This window comes from Heptranchias perlo, chromosome 3, assembly GCF_035084215.1.
Source record: "Heptranchias perlo isolate sHepPer1 chromosome 3, sHepPer1.hap1, whole genome shotgun sequence".
NCBI lineage: Eukaryota > Metazoa > Chordata > Chondrichthyes > Hexanchiformes > Hexanchidae > Heptranchias > Heptranchias perlo.
Genome location: NC_090327.1, coordinates 83,771,063 through 83,788,875, shown reverse-complemented (window position 1 = coordinate 83,788,875; position 17,813 = coordinate 83,771,063). Strand labels below are relative to the sequence as shown.

General features: G+C 40.9%; 1 protein-coding gene across 3 annotated transcripts in view; it reads left to right on the top strand.

Annotated features, from left to right (window-relative positions):
- Window positions 1–1,127: 1,127 nt before the first annotated feature.
- Window positions 1,128–17,813, top strand: part of LOC137316780 (adenosine deaminase-like) — a 43,046-nt gene continuing 26,360 nt past the window's right edge. The window contains exons 1-4 of one of the 3 annotated variants that reach the window (XM_067980632.1): window positions 1,128–1,359; window positions 3,193–3,254; window positions 13,578–13,700; window positions 16,862–17,005. In XM_067980632.1, the coding sequence (XP_067836733.1) occupies window positions 13,594–13,700; window positions 16,862–17,005 (251 nt within the window). In that variant the 5' untranslated portion in view covers window positions 1,128–1,359; window positions 3,193–3,254; window positions 13,578–13,593. The other 2 variants (XM_067980625.1, XM_067980639.1) reach the window with 2 other exon arrangements.

The following is a 17,813-nucleotide window of genomic DNA, read 5'->3' as shown; positions in this document are numbered from 1 at the left end:
GGAATTATTTTTCCTAAAAGGCTGTGGTATTGGGTCAATTGAAATTGTCAAGACTGAGATTGACTTTTTTTTATTAGGTAAGGGTGTTTGGATAGAAGGTGGGTAAATTGTGTTGTGGTACAGACCAGCCATGATCTAATTGAATGACGGAACAGGCTTGAGGGGCTGACTGGCCTACTCCTGCTCATATGTTCCTTCATACTGCTCTTGATTCCTGAGAGGAACTTAAAATAAAATTCCCCAAACCAAATTGACCCATCATATAATTATGTTAAATTTAACAAATATAAACTATACAAATCCTCCAAGTTTTATAATTTATTTATTCATGCTTCCTTTCAGCTCCATCATCTCTTTTATTCCCCCTTCCAACTTCATTATTATTTCATGCCCTCCTTCCAGCTCCATTATCTGTTTATTTGATACCCACTCTTCCAACACCGTTACTTAGATATTTCGCATTCCCTTAGAGTTCCTTTATTCCTTTCATGCTCGCCTCTAAAAATGATTCTATAAAACAACTTCTCCCTTGCATCGTTTCTTTCCAATCAAACCGTTAAATCCTTTCCTTACCAACACCCCTGTGCTTTGACTTGTCATGTGGAACACCACAGAAGATTCACTAGTCCAAATGTAAGAATTTCTTCCATTTTCAGCATTTCCATAACAAAGATAAGTAGTGTTACTTTAATAGTATTCCGGTATCAAAAACATATCAACGTGACAGCAAACTGAAGTGGTGTTTTGCTGTGCTATTTGACCTGATGTAGAAAATTTGTTCACTGTAGTAAGAAGCATAGATTTTACAGGCACTGGAGCACATTCAACCAAATGTGTATGTCATTTTTTACATTTGTCCACCCCAGTCCATTACTGGTATCTCCACATCATTTTTTAACTAGAGCAATTCAAAATTAATTCCTGCAATTCCCCCCAAAGCCCTGTATCTTCATGTGCTTCAAATATTTATCTATTTTTCGTTTTTACCATTTTACCAACAAATGCACAAAAAGGATGACTTACAAAATACATTCCCTGTGAATGAGTAGTGAGATCACGTGGCCAATCGTGGGGGGTCAGTTACTCGGGGCTTATTTACTAATTAAAAATGCAATTAGCCGCATTTGGAAAATGGCTAACTTATTGAATAACGCTGAATTAGACGATCTATCCATTAAAATGCTGTAATTTGGTTCTTCTGTGGCTCAACTGGCGACTTTGACCAATGATTTTTTTAAAATGACCTTGACAGAATTAAATGTTTTGCGTATCACTCATTCTTACTAAAAACACGGAGAGCAGCAAAGTGGTGAGGCGCTGAAAGGGGGAAGAGGCGTGTTTTCTATCTGCCCAGTGTCGGTAAGTTCTACTTAAACGACGTGTCACCGTTTGCACTTAATCTTCAGATCATGAAGACGGCAGAGGAAGTGTTCAGTAAACCCAAGGTAAGGGTCTCAAACCGGTAATCGCGATTCTAATTCAATCCTTTTGGCAAGTGAAAGGAGGGTTTTGTTTTGTTTTGTTTTAGAGGAATTCTCACCGATTTTACAACCAAAAAATGTTGTTTGTATTTATTGTGTGTTTTGGTTGACTCCCAGGAGGGAGTGCTTTCGAAAGATTTATCTTAATGAAACTCAAATTTTCAAAAGGCCCTTTTTTAATTTAGAAATTATGTTGTAGTGCTTCAGTAGTAGCAGTGTTTGTTTCAGAGACTTAGTGTTGCCTGACCGAAGGGTGTTCCTTCAGTCCTGGCGAAATTGAAACTGTTTTACTCCAATACTAAACCTGGGGTGTAATCGGATACCAAAATCTGAACTAACCTGCAAGGGAAGTCTCACTTTGTTTTATTCTAGTGTTAGGTTGGGCACTGAAGCCAGATTCGGGCTGCATTTGTGCGAAGTCAAACTGACACTACATTTGTAATGTGAGTGCGCCCTAATTCTAACTCTAAATTGGGATGACCAAAAATCACCTTCGTGGAGCAACCTGCATCCTACTGTGCAGATGGGCATCTTTAAATCAAAAATTAAAACAAGATAAGCATCCAATAATAAATATATCAATTATTATTTTACTTATGCTTTTTCAACATTTCAGAATTACATCTCTGGATACACTAGAGGTAATTTTATAAGTTTGCTTCTGACGAGGATGGGAAAATATGGGAGGCATCCAACCAATTAGGTTTTGCTCCACTTTTTGGAATTGATTCCATTATATTAGGAACAGGAGTGGGCTATTCAACTTCTTTCATGATTTTAGTTAAACCTTGCAGCTCTTTTTTTATTTCAATTCTTTGCATTTACATCGAGTTACATTGAAACTACAGCACAGAAACAGGCCATTTGACCCACCTGGTCTATGCTGGTGTTTATGCTTTACATGATCCTCCTCCCACCCTACTTTGTCTACCCCTATCAGGATACCCTTCTATTCCCTTCTCCCCCATGTGCTTATCTAGATTCCCCTTAAATGCATTAACTACTCATTCTTACCACTCTTTGGGTAAAGAAGTTTCTCCTGAATTCCCTATTGGATTTATTAGTGACTTTTATATTTATGACTCTCAGTTTTAGACTCCCCTACAAATGGAAACATTTTCTTTAAGATAATGATAGGGTAGACGTGGAGACCTCATCAGGTCATCCCTCAGCCTTTTCTTCTAGAGAAGAGAGCCTTGGCCTGTTCAGCTTTTCCAGATAAAGATATCCTCTCAGTTCTAGTATCATCTGTGGAATCTTTTTTGAACACTCTCCAATACCTTTACATCCTTTCTACAATATGGAGACCAGAACTGTGCACAGTTCTCCAAGTGTGGTCTAACCAAGATTCTGTACAAGTTTAACATAACTTCTTTACTTTTCAATTCTATCCCTCTAGAAATGAACACTAGTGCTTGATTTGCCTTTTTATGGCTTTGTTAACCTGCATTGCTACTTTATGATTTGTATATTTGTACCCCAGGACTCTTTGCTCCTTTATCCCATTTAGATTTTTATTATTCAAGCAGTATGTGGCCCCCTTATTCTTCCTACCAAAATGCACCACCTCACACTTATCTATATTGAAATTCATTTGCCCATTCTACACGTTTTTTAATGTTCTCTTTCATTCTTCCTCTGTGTCACGTGCTGGTGAGGAGGGGGGAATTCCTGATCGGACAAAAATTGTTATCTCAATTTTCTTTTACAGGTTGAACTTCATGTGCACCTGGATGGAGCCATACGACTTAAAACTATTTTGCACTTTGCCAAGTATGTAATTTAATGTGCAGTATTCCCATTTATGTTTCTCTTTGCAAAATAAATCAGTAAATGCTCCATCATCACTCTTGGGTATGGAAAAAGTATCTGCCGCAAGATTATTTCTTCCATCTCCCTCTTCAGTTTTTCTTGCTTTCCTCTCCCACCCTGTGATCCCACAACTCAGTCTTCCCTCCAGTGCACTTACCCTTCCAAGTACTTTGACAGCCCAGCCCAGCTCCCCCATGCTCTTCTCACACCAGTGATCTGTGCTTCCAGCTCTGCCCCCAGACCCCAGCACCTGCCTTACTTGGCTTGTCCAGCACTCCAACTTGTCTTCTCCCAGTCTCCAGATTTTCCCCCTTTTCTGCTCCCAGGCTTCACACCCCAAATTGTGAATAGTCCTACACTCTAGCTTTCCTATGAGTGCTGGCTGAGCACAGCCACCCCAAAGTCCTCCAGGCCCCAGATCACAATCCCATCATGTAATTCCAGACACCGGCACTCCCACAGTTTTCCCAGGTCATGCCAGTTTCCCATTTCCTCCCAGTTTGCACCCCTGCTGCTCCTTCCCACTGTTCAACTCAAACCCAGTGTTTTTGCCTGACTACAACCTCCCCATCCCTCCATATAATCTCTCCTTGCCAGGTCCTCAGCACAACTTTTTATCTGAGCTACCCATGGTATAGCTTCTCTGAATCTTCTACCTCCAGACCAGCATATGTTGCCCCTCCCTCCATTTTCCTGAGTATCATAGGTCTTGAAAATAAGTAGATATTGTGCATATCAGTAAAGGAACATGTTTAGAGGCTCACAGAAATATTGGAGATATATGAAGGAGAGAGGAGAAAAAAGGGACTTATAAATAGAAGGGCCGCAAACATTGAGAAAAGGGAGACTTGCAAAATGAGTAAGACAATAAGAAATGATCAGCCGGACTGATGCAGACACCACAAATAAGTGTGGGACAAACGTAGAGTGAGAGTAAGAGAAGGGCTTAAGTCAAAGGCAGGTGCAAGACTGAGGCAGCGATACCATGGGAGATTATCCATATTATAATTGGAAAGGAAAAATCAGGCGGGGTATAAACTAGGCAGCAAACCCCCTGTTCCGGTGGGAACAGTTTAAAATCAACCCCATCATTTCCTCGGCCCAGTTTTAAAGTGTTTAGCCTATGTAAACGTGTCACGTTGATTGTACAATCACAGGTGACTAGAGTAGCTTCTGTTCTCTTTGCCAGCTTGGCCACTATCTTGCCTTTTTTTAAAAATAGGACTTCAACAAGCAACATGTAAAACCATTTACTATTAATATGAGAATTTAACTAACATTTAATAATACTTTTTCTACTCTTAGCTGTTAACTGCTGAATGTCTAAATCTGTTACTTAGAGGTTTTTATACTTGAAAAAAATCAGCAGGATGAAATGGCCAATGAGCTGTCCTGCTCCCTGTCATACCGATTTCCTTTCTGTGGAGCTACTTGCAGCCACATCCCCCTCCCACTTCCCTAATAGCAGCCATCCACATAAAGTGTCTTTTTAATATTGGGTATGTCAATTTCAAACTGTAATATCAACAGTGTTTCTTCCCATGGTACTGCCACAGTTATGTTTTGTGTTTAATTGGGTGGATTCTATAACTGGGATGGGTAGGGGCAAACTGCAGTGCTAGATTACTGCCTAGGCGACAAAGTTGAAAGTAGCTCCACAGTGTCTTTCCTCAGTTAATTTTTTTTAAAAATGTTGAATTTTGAAAGCCTAATTACCACTCGTGTTCTGTCGATAGTTAGTTAGAAATTACAATCTTTACATTTTCTTATGTGGGAAGACAGACAGGGAGATAAATACCTAGGAAAAATTACAAAATACCAAATTCAAAGTTTAGAGATCCCTGAGAAAGTCACCAACCGCCCGTGGGACCTTCCTCTTTCCCCCCATCCCACCCACAACCTCCAGTTGGTGCATTTTGCATATCATTGTGTATTCTGGCTTATGCCTTGTCCCTCCCCTCACTATTAATCAGTATTTCACCAGTGAATCAATTCTCTTTGAACCCTAGTATTAGCAAACCTTAGTTCTGCCTTCCACAGTGATGCCAGATCAAAGGACTACCCCCCAACCCACGCTGCCAAACTTTAGCATCTCCACTGAAGTTCTGAAAAACTCTAGGATCCCGTCTCAGTTCTGCCAAAGGCCAGGATTTCCCTCAAGTGCAGTGAAACCTCATTTCTCCTCCCCAGTACTGCTACATTCCAGACGCCAACCTCCAATTGGTGCATTTTGCATATCATCTTGTGTATTCTCAGCATTAACATTGGTACTGGATACCAATTAAATACATAGCTAAAGGAATGTATTTGAAATATAAAGGCCACTGTTGTCGCAGAATCATTGCAGTTGTGAAATTCAATCCCCAAAACACATGTTTTAAAAAAAAAACCCAGAATACATTTATAAAAAAACAAAATTTGACTTATTCAGTTACTGTAAATCAGTAACCCAGATGGTCTCCTCTATATGGCATAAACAGTCTTAATGTTATAAAAGAGCAAATTCTCTGACTCAGTGAGTAATGTGTGCATTTGTTGCATCAGCTTTTTTCGTTATCATTTCCTATGTCCAGCCTCTCTCCACTGGTGACATCGTTGTGCTTCAGTTTTGTGTCTACCAGCTCCTCAACCTGTGCTGCAGGAGTGGTACCACTACTGCCTCTAATGCAGAAGAAATAGGGTTCAAATCCTGCTCCAGTCAGTCCTGGCGAGTTCCGGCTCTGAATTCTGGGTTAACATCCAGTGGGATTCTCGCGCCCAGTTGGTCCCTCATCATATGGGTTGTGGGAGCCCATAAAATCCTCCCGCTGTAAAGGACTAACCATTCTATTGGCTGGTATAAAGATGTTTACGGCCATGGAAGGAACAGTCACATCATGGTCTGTCAGACTGTTTTAGTCTGACAATCATTCCACTATTTCATGCAAATCTCCAAGGGAAGTGTATGAAAACAACAACCAATGCTACAAAGAAGCTTCAAAGCTGTAATCAGCTCTGCTTCCAAAATCACCATAAGTTTTGCTATTTAACTATAAATAATAATATGAATTCAAAACTGTTACCTGGGTGGTAATCTAGCAGAGCAGGTTACCCCTACCCACCTCCACTTCATGCTGCTTTTTATACACAAATAAAGGATTTCAAACAAATGGAAGCAAGAGGTAATCTAGGAGATATGGAAACAAAAGGATACATTTTCCAATTGTGTGCTCCAAATGCTAAACCTCACTTATTGAAAATTTACCCTAAGAAGAGCACAGACAGACATAGGGAGGTGAAGGATTTTAGACAAGTGGAAGATGCTAAGACCTTGGAAATTAGGAGATTGCATGTCGGACATGGCACAACTAATAACTAGTGTGCTCTTCACTGTAAAAGAAACTTTTTGAGGTGGATACCAAGCAGAAATGGAGGAAATTCAGAGGTGGGGGGAGACCAAAGGCATGGTTGAAGACATGAGTTTTTACAGGCTTTTGAAGTCAAGAAGGTAGGTAGCCATGCAAAGTTGTTTTGAAAGATGGTTTGTTGGCTAAAAGATTAACCTTTGATGGTGAGAGCAGAGGATAAGCAGTAATTAGGAGGAGAGGAGAGTGCAGTCAGGGTAGTTTGGCTGAAGGGGGGATGAAGCAAGACCATATAGGCATTTGATGAGATCATGCAGTCCATTCGTTAAAGCAGCAGAGGTCATTGGAGGGGGATAAAGTATTTGTGGGACAGTGTAGGAGAGGACACAGACCACAAAGTTCTGGTTTTGTTGAATTTTGTGCAGAATGGTACGAAGATGCCAAAGAGAAGAATGCTTGAGAAATCAATCCTCCAAATTGATGAAGTTGTGAATTAAAATTTTGGCAGTAACAAGATAAAGCGTCAACCAAGCAATGTTCTGGAGGTGGAGTAAAGTAGTTTTAGTAACGTACTGGATGTGGGGTTAACAAAGTTTAGGCTATGGTCAAACAGGTTGTTGAAGTGGCACACCACTGGATCCAGCCTGAGTGGGTAGTTAGAAGTTCATGGAGTTGGATTCAGAGGCACACAGTTACTGGCAAGAAGAGGTGAAAAGGATTGCTTCAGTTTTGCTAAAAGAAACATGTGAAAGCTGACCCTATGCTTGCAAATGATGTCACCTAAGAGATGGTAATTCATGTAATGAACAAGAGGGCAACTAAGGATGAAGCCTTGTAGCACATCAGATGACCTTGTGAATACAGAAAGAGAAACAGTTCGGAGAGATGTAGTGAGTATGTTGGAACCACGAGCTCAATATGGTGGAGGTGAATGGAGTGGTCAACAAATTTGAAGCTGGCAGAAAGGAGAATAATGAGGAACTGTGAGCCATGGTTGCAAAGGCACAGAATGTCACATGATTTGGAGAAGGGTGGTCCCACTGCTGTAGGTGGATGAGATTAGAGGAAGTGATGAAAGAAGAAAGTGCATAGTTAGGTGCCAACAAATTCACAAGCATATAAAAGAATAGTTAGAGGGGATATGAATTCTCACGGATGAAGTGGGCGTCTAATTGTGGAGGATGAAGGTATGGCAGAGATATTATGTTGGAAGTGAGAACACTGGTGTACTTTAGGAGGAACACTTGTTAGAAATAACTGTTGAAAAGGATTGGGCTCTGGGGGAAAAAAATAGCCGAACGCAAGGTGGATAAGTCACTGGGTCCTAATGGGATGATTAGGCTGTTAAAAGAAGTCAGAAAGGGGTTAGATGAGAATCTGGCTCTTTTTAAATACATAAACTGTGTTGTGGAACTGGAGAGCATATAAAATCTTTGTTCAAGAATGGAGAGAAGGACAAACTAGGTAACTATTAGACCAGTTAATCTAATGTCAGTTGTGGGCAAATTCTTAGAATTGATAATTTGATAGAAAATTTGTGAATATTTGGAAATGCACGGTTGATCAAGGGCATCCGGCATGGATTTGTTAAAGGCAAGTCATGATTGACAAGTTTAAGAATGACCGAATGAAGTTTGAAGAAATGACCGATTGGATGGGTAAAGGAAATGGAGTAGATATAGTGTATATGGATTTTCAGAAAGTATTCAATAAGGTGTCTGATAAGATGCTTGTTAGAAAAATTTAGGCATATGGTATAAGCCGAAATGTAGTAACATGGCTTGAAAGCTCATTGATAGGAAACCAATGCTCGGAAAGCATTGAGAAAAGCTGGAAATGGAGTACACAAGGGTCAGTGCTGAGTCCGCTTCAGTTGTTGGCACATACAAATGATTTGGATTTGGACATAGAATCATAGAATGATACAGCACAGAAGGAGGCCATTCGGCCTGTCATGCCTATGCCGGCTCTTTGAAAGAGCTATCCAATTAATCCCATTCCCTTGCTCTTTCCCCTTAGCCCTGCAAATTTCCCCCCTTTCTGAACGTTATTATTGAATCTGCTTCCACCACTCTTTCAGGCCGTGCATTCCAGATCAGAACAAATCACTGCATTCAAAAAAAAATGTCTCCTCATCTCGCCTCTGGTTCTTTTGCCAATTACATTAAATCTGTGTCCTCTGATTACTGACCTTTCTGCTACTGGAAACAGTGTCTCCTTATTTACTTTATCAAAACCAGTCATGATTTTGAACACCTATTAAATCTCCCCTTAACCTTCTCTGCTCTAAGGAGAACAACCCCAGCTTCTCTAGCCTTACCACGTAACTGAAGTACTGCTTTTCTGGTTACCATTCTAGTAAATCTCCTCTGCACCCTCTCTAAGGCTTTGACATCCTTCCTAAATTGTGATGCACAGAATTGGACAATCCTCCAGCTGGAGCTTAACCAGTGATCTATAAAGATTTAGCATAAGCTCCTCGCTCTTGTACTCCATGCATCTGTTTATAAGGCCAAGCATCCCATAAGCTTTTTTTAACAGCCTTCTCAACTTGTAAGGGATTGCAATCTTGAATTTTGCCAAAGACATAAAATTAGGGGGTTTGACTGACAGTGAGGAGGACTATAAAAGACTTCAGGAAGGCAGGCATGTTAGTGAAATGGACAGACGATTGCCAGATGCAATTTGAAGTGTGAGGTAATACATTTTGGGAGGAAAAACAAGGATTGCGAATAAACACAATTGAAAGACCCTGAAAAGTATGGATAAACAGACACTTAGGAATTTAAATACACAATTCCTTGAAAGTCTGAGCACAGGTAGAAAAAGCTAATTTTAAAAAAGCCAACAGTATTTTAGGTTTCATAAATAGGAGCGTAGAATACAAAAGTAAAGAAGTAGTGATGAAATTGTACAAAGGAATGATTAGGCTGTAGAGTACTGTATGCAGTTTTGGGTGTACCACTCTAGAAAGGATATTAAAGTCACAGTGGATGTTTAGCAAAAATTCACCAAGATGATGCCAGGGGCAGGAAGCTATAATTATAAGGAGACACTTAAGATACTGGAACTATTTCCACTGAAGCAAAAAAGGCTGTGAGGAGATGTAATTGAGGTTTTTATAATAATGAAGTGATTTCATAGGGTGAATAGGGAAAGACTATTTCCTCTAGTTGAGAATTAGTAACGAGTGTAATCAATTTAAAATTGTCGCTCAGAGAATGAGGCGAGTGGCGTGGAATACTTTAACATAGGGAGTGGTTAGATAGAAATAGGAGTAGGCCATTCAGCCCCTCGAGACTGTTCTGCCATTCAGTTAGATCATGGCTGATCTGTATCTCAATTCTATCTACCTGCCTTGGTTCAGTGGCCCTTAAACCCTTGACAAAAATCTGTCAAACTCAATTTTGGCATCTTCAGTTGACCTAGCCTCAACAGCTTTTTGGGGAGAGATTTCTAGCTTTCTACTACCCTTTGTGTGAAGAAGTGCTTCCTGATATTGCCCCTGTATATTTTGGCCCTAATTTTAAGGTTATGCCCCCTTGTTATGGATTCCCCCACCAGAGGAGATAGTTTCTCCTCATCTATCCTATCAAATCCTTTAACCATCTTAAATATCTCAATTAGATCACCCCTTAACCTTCTATACACAAGCCTATCTATGCAAACTTGTCTTCATAATTTTATTTTTATTCGTTCATGGGATGTGGGCGTCGCTGGTGAGGCCAGCATTTTATTGCCCATCTCTAATTGCCCTTGAGAAGGTGGTGGTGAGCCGCCGCTTTGAACCGCTGCAGTCCGTGTGGTGAAGGTTCTCCCACAGTGCTGTTAGGTAGGGAGTTCCAGGATTTTGACCCAGCGACGATGAAGGAATGGCGATATGTTTCCAAGTCGGGATGGTGTGTTACTTAGAGGGGAACGTGGAGGTGGTGTTGTTCCCAAGTGCCTGCTGCCCTTGTCCTTCTAGGTGGTAGAGGTCACGGGTTTGGGAGGTGCTGTCGAAGAAGCCTTGGCGAGTTGCTGCAGTGCATCCTGTGGATGGTACATACTGCAGCCACTGTGCGCCGGTGGTGAAGGGAGTGAATGTTTAGGGTGGTGGATGGGGTGCCAATCAAGGGGGCTGCTTTGTCCTGGATGGTGTCGAGCTTCTTGAGTGTTGTTGGAGCTGCACTCATCCACGCAAGTGGAGAGTATTCCATCACACTCCTGACTTGTGCCTTGTAGATGGCGAAAAGGCTTTGGGGAGTCAGGAGGTGAGTCACTCGCCGCAGAATACCCAGCCTCTGACCTGCTGTTGTAGCCACAGTATTTATATGGCTGGGCCCAGTTAAGTTTCTGGTCAATGGTGACCCCCAGGATGTTGATGGTGGGGGATTTGGTGCTGGTAATACCATTTAATGTCAAGGGGAGGTGGTTAGACTCTCTTGTTGGAGATGGTCATTGCCTGGCATGAATGTTACTTGCCACTTATCAGCCCAAGCCTGGATGTTGTCCAGGTCTTGCTGCATGCGGATACAGACAGCTTCATTATCTGAGGGGTTGCGAATGGAACTGAACACTGTGCAATCATCAGCGAACATCTTCATTTCTCACGTTATGATGGAGGGAAGGTCATTGATGAAGCAGCTGAAGATGGTTGGGCCTAGGACACTGCCCTGAGGAACTCATGCAGCAATGTCCTGGGGCTGAGATGATTGGCCTCCAACAACCACTACCATCTTCCTTTGTGCTAGGTATGACTCCAGCCACTGGAAAGTTTTCCCCCTGATTCCCATTGACTTCAATTTTACTAGGGCTCTTTGGTGCCACACTCGTCAAATGCTGCCTTGATGTCAAGGGCAGTCACTCTCACCTCACTTCTGGAATTCAGCTCTTTTGTGAATGTTTGGACCAAGGCTGTAATGAGGTCTGGAGTCGAGTGGTCCTGGCGGAACCCAAACTGAGCATCGGTGAGCAGGTTAATGGCAAGTAAGTGCCGCTTGATAGCACTGTCGACGACACCTTCCATCACTTTGCTGATGATTGAGAGTAGACTGATGGGGCGGTAATTGGCCGGATTGGATTTGTCCTGCTTTTTGTGGACAGGACTTACCTGGGCAATTTTCCACATTGTCGGGTAGTGTTGTCCCTGTACTGGAACAGTTTGGCTAGAGGCGCGGCTAGTTCTGGAGGACAAGTCTTCAGCACTACAGCTGGGATGTTGTCGGGGCCCATAGCCTTTGCTCTATCCAGTGCACTCAGCCTTGATATCCTGTGGAGTGAATCAAATTGGCTGAAGACTGGCTGCTGTGATGGTGGGGATATTGGGAGGAGGCCGAGATGGATCATCCACTCGGTATTTTTGGCTGAAGATGGTTGTAAACGCTTCAGACTTGCCTTTTGCACTCACGTGCTGGACTCCACCATCATTGAGGATGGGGATGTTTACAGATCCTCCTCCTCCCTTTAGTTGTTTAATTGTCCACCACCATTCACGACTGGATGTGGCAGGACTGCAGAGCTTTGATCTGATCCATTGGTTGTGGAATCGTTTAGCTCTGCCTATAGCATGTTGCTTCCGCTGTTTAGCATGCATGTAGTCCTGAGTTGTAGCTTCACCAGTTTGGCACCTCATTTTTAGTTATGCCTGGTGCTGCTCCTGGCATGCTCTTCTGCACTCCTCATTGAACCAGGGTTGATCTCCTGGCTTATTGGTAATGGTAGAGTGAGGAATATGCTGGACCATGAGGTTACAGATTGTGCTGGAATACAATTCTGCTGCTGCTGATGGCCCACAGCGCCTCATGGATGCCCAGTTTTGAGCTGCTAGATCTGTTCTGAATCTATCCCATTTGGCACGGTGGTAGTGCCACACAACATGTTGGATGGTTTCCTCAGTGTGAAGACGGGACTTCGTCTCCACGAGGACTGTGCGGTGGTCACTCCTACCAATACCGTCAACCCTTTTAGCCCAGGTACCATTCTGGTGAATCTGCGCTGCACCCCCTCGAAGGCCAATGCATCCTTCCTGAGGTGTGGTGCCAGAACTGAACACAGTACTCCAGATGTGGTGTAACCAGAGCTTTATATAAAATGTCACATAACTTTGACTCCTTTGTATTCCAGCCCCCTTGAGATAAAGGTCAACATTCCATTAGCCTTTTAAATTTTTGTACTTGTCCACTAGCTTTTAGTGATTTCTGTACTTGGACTCCTAAATTGCTTTGCTCCTCCACAGTACCTAACTTATCACCATTTAGAACATATTCTGTTCTATCTTTCTTAGGTCCAAAGTGGATGACCTCACAACTCCTCTCATTGAACTCCATCTGCCACAGTTTTGCCTACTCACTTAATCTATCAATGCCTCGTTGCAACTTTCTGCTCCCATCTACACTATTTACTGTGCCATCTAACTTGGTGTCATCAGCAAACTTGGATATACGGCTCTCTATTCCTTCATCTAAGTCATTTACAAATATAGTGCAAAGCTGAGGCCTCAGTACAGATCCCTGTTGAATTCAATATTTTTGTCCTCCTCTACAAATCCATTCGTGGTCTCGTCCCACCCTATGTCAGAAATCTCGTTCAGCCCTATATCCCTTCTTGAATACTCCGTTCCTCTGACTCCAACCTTCTGCGCTTCCCCTTTCCACCTCCACCATTGTTGACAGAGTGTTCAGTTGCCACGTTCTGACTCTTTGGAACTCCTATGACTCTACAACTCTTTTCTCTACCCATTTTAAAAACCTCAAAGACCCATCTCTAACCAGGTTTTTGGTCACCCCTCCTAACTTTTTTCTCTTCCTGGCCTGGCATTGTTTTCCTTATGCCTATTTGTGAAACACCTTGAGACTTTTTTTATGTTCAAGGTGCTATAAAATTGCAAGTTGATGAATTTTATAGAAAGCCAATGACTAATTTATAAAATAAACCTTTATAGCGTTACCTTTACTTTTAGGAAAAGAAAAATCCAAATGCCAGTAGAAACTGAAGAAGAACTTCGCAATCTTGTAATCTGTAGAAAACCATCAACTCTTACAGTGGTTTTATCAAAGTTCAGTTACTATATGCCTGTGATTGCGTAAGTATATTCTCATTCTATACTTTTTCTATGTCATATACCACTGTCCCTTCCTAGTTGCCACATGAAGAAACCAAAAATGATTGTTCTTTGTTCCCTAGAAATATATAATTGTCACATTGAGATTTTTGCCTGTTTGCCCTAGATGAATTTTGGAGTTAATTTGTATTATGATTTTGCTATGAAGTTAAATTCAGTCCACAAGGGTTTAACTTCCAGAAATGCACAAGCTACCTGGGATGTTGATTTAGTCTATTAGCTGGGGTACCAAACAAAGTTCTTCAGCTTGTATGCTGGATTCATTTGAGATAATGGGGACGTTTTGAGATATTCGCATCTGTAATGTGGCCCCCACACCAAAAGTGGCTGCTAGTTTTAATTGGCAGCCTGATGAGCTGGAGAAGAGGCAGAGATTCTGTTTTCTTTCTCTCACTCTGTGGGGTGGGTGGCAAGAGAAACAAAGCTGAGAGAATTTTGGCCTGTAATAAGGAAAAATTAGTGCTGACAAGTTTCAAGGAATGCTGGCCTGTAAAATGAGTTTAGCCCATTAATAGGAGTAAGGTGACGTATTATTTTCCATGTTATGAGGAGCTATATGAAGTAAATTGAACTCCACTGAAAATTGTACTCCATTTATATATTGCATAAATAAAAGCTTATTGGTTCACAATTGGCCCATCACACTGGAGTGCTGATCAATCCACCATCAAAAATGTAGGCAAACAAATTTGCATGCAGCAAAATCCTTCAAATAGTAAATTAGATAATTGACCAATTAATTTTGTTTTTGGTTGTGGTGATTGAGAGAGGAATGTTGGCCTGGACAGGAGAAGTATTCCCTGCTCTTCCGTGAATAATTCAGTGGGATCTTTTGCATCCACCCAACCAGGCAGATGGGGCCGATGTTTGATGTTTCAGCCATCAGAAGAACTGCTAATAGTGCAGCGGTCCAGGTATGTGCTCAGGCCCAGGAGTAGGGTTTGAATCCACAACCAGACAAGAGTGTTACCAACAGAGCCAAGTTGATGTAATGTTGTTGCTTTGATGTGTTTTAATTTGGCACTTTTCCAAAACTGCAGGGAGTTCTTCTGATGTGCTGGCCAGCATTCTCCTCTCACCAAAAAGAGATTAACTGATCATTTATCATATTTACTGTTTGTGGGATCTTGTGCCCAGTTTGGCTGCAGCATTTCCTTTATATAACACTTCAGAAGTAATTAATTGGGTATGAAACATTTTGGGCCATCCTGGACTTGATCAGATATTGTGTAAATTTTTCTTCATTTTCATTTCTTTCATCTCTTCCTGCAGCCGTGATTAAACATGGGGGTAGATTGGGCAATCCACAAATTGTGCTTGAATTTGCACAGGTTAGGTTACAGTTCAAGTCTCCACTAGAATGTATTTGCATAATTACAAAAGTAAAATCTTCCATGAACCAGCGCAATCAGTCAGTGTAATAGAACATAATCGTTTGGTTTTTTTCTTTGCTTTAAAAAATATTCATTGATGTATTTAAGAGTGGTAATCTGGTGCAGTTTTATTAATACAGCTGAAAATGTGTTTATCACAAAAAATAACCATTTTTAATGAGTGTCTAGTCCTCCACCTGTGGGTAACCTGATTTTAAATCACTGAAAATGACTTTTAAAAAAAAAACTAGACTGAACCATTTACTGGTTTCATTGCACGCTAGTCAGTTTCTTAGTAAATCAAATATTTTTTAGTATGTAAAAATGTTTAAAACGTGCCTATTAGTGCCTGTGTGCCTGAGAATTCGAGCTTAATTCGAAGACCCTCCTCAAACAGCCGAAATCTGCGGAAACGCGCCATCCTCGTTATTTCGATCTTGGCGTGTGGGCGGGGCCGGCTTTGGGCACCATGATTTTTGAACCAGCGATAAATGTCGGAGAAACTCGATTTACGCTTGACGTAACTTACGCTTGATTTTCCAAGTTCTTTTGCGCCGGTTCGGACCGATTGTGCTGATAAAACCAACGCAATCTAGCGGAAACTCTATCCCAGGATGTCTAATAGCTACACTTCAAAAAACCCTTTGCAAATAATTACTATGTACTTTAGTTCTGATAATTATAATGTTTTTCTTTTCGACTATCACTCCAGTACCATGCGTTGTCTCCCCAAAAGTTTTTACCCCGGGAATTTTATCTGGGGTTTTCCTGCTTGGCCGCTGTAACTTTGGCGGCAGTGCTGTGGAAATCCCGGAAACATTCAGTATACAATGTTTATAACGTTCTTCCGAGGTTTCTGCGGCGGTCGAGCAGGAAAATTCCCCGAGGAAATTCATCCCCGTAATGTTTAGTTTGAATGAGTTCATTCAACACTTGTGTAACCGTAGAACTTTGTGTACACAAAAGCACCCTAAGCACATATATTGAGCATTATTTTTAGCATTGGCAAGTGAAGGGATTTTAGTGACTCCCCAATTGTGAATGATGTATGCTACAAAATGTTTACCATTTTCAAGGTAAATATTAATGTGGCTTGCTTTGAGAAAGAAAACTTCCTGCATTACATGTAATCATGCATTCTTACTGATTGAATAAAAGGTAATGTACACTGTATATCATGTGTTCACCCACTGGTTGTTCAGTTGGAGTCCAATGCGTTCAACTTTTTTTTTAACAAAAAAAGCTTGTATATTAAAGCATCTTGAAACAATTGCGATTGTGGTATTTCTAATGTTGCAAATTGTTTGGGTCAGTATTAAATATTATCGTAAAAAGATGTAAGACAACAGCACTTAGAAATATTTCTGATTTTAGTATCAAAAATATGTTTTAAAAAGTGACTATTTTATCTGTAAAATCAAAACTCTTTTCTATTCATTATTCACCAACTAAATTACACTTACTAAATTTGTAGCAATGTAATTGTTTTTCTTCTGTAATTGAAACTTGGTAGTTTGTTGTTCAAATATTCCATTTTGTATTTTCTTCAAATAGTCTCTTATTTCAGATAACCAGAGATTTTAACAGTTGGTGAAATTAGCATACTTGTGACTTGACAATAAATATTAATGAGCTCAGTGTTGCACCAGCAGAATTATTGTGCAACTTCTGCTAAATTGCAACTTTGATAACATTTTTGTTCAAAATATTAATCTGTGTAAATGACATTTGATTTTCTAACTGCCCCAGAGGTGACCGAGAAGCTATTCAGCAAATAGCCTATGAACTTGTGGAAGATAAAGCAAAGGAAGGAGTTATATACTTTGAAGCTAGGTACAGTCCACACTATCTGGCAAACTGTAACGTTCACCCAATTCCATGGGAGCAATCTGAGTAAGTAGAATCAATTAAAATCATAGGTTACCATAACTTCTTTATTGGGAATAAAACTTTTTTGTTCCAATAGATACTGTATAATGTTTCCACACTTTTCCCCCTAGTGTAATAAAACCATTGAAAAAGGATTTAGGTATGACCACTCACTGATATTCAGTGGAAAGCAAACAAGGATAATCTAATAAAATGCTTCTCAAGACATTTGATTGTGAATGAAAACGATTTATTCTAACCTTGTGTATATCATTGGTGAGGCCACAGTTAGAAGATTGTCATTTTGGGCATCCTATCTTTTAAATGACACCAACATGTAGGAAAAGATGTCAAAGAGCAATAACAATGTTTTTATGGCTCGGGGATCTATTTTATAAATATACGGAACTCTGCTTTTTAAAAAAAAACATTTCAGGATGTGGGCATCACTGGCAAGGACGGAATCCATTGCCCATCACTTATTTCCCTGAGAAGGTGGTGGTAAACTGAATAGCCTACTAGGCTACTTCAGAAGGCAGTTCATTTGTGTGGGACCGGAGTCATATATATGCCAGACTGGGTAAGGACGGCAGGTTTCCTTCCCTAAAGAACATTAATGAACCAGTTGGGTTTTTACAACAATCTGACCGCTTCATGGTCACTTTGACTGATACCAGCTTTATATTTCCAGCATACATTTGGAACTGAGCCTGTGTCGCCAAGGGGCAGCATATAGATGAGGAAGGGGCCAAGGATAGATCCTTGGGGGACTCCAGATGTAATGGTGCAGGGGTGGGAAGAGAAGCCATTGCTGGAGATGCTCTGCGATTGG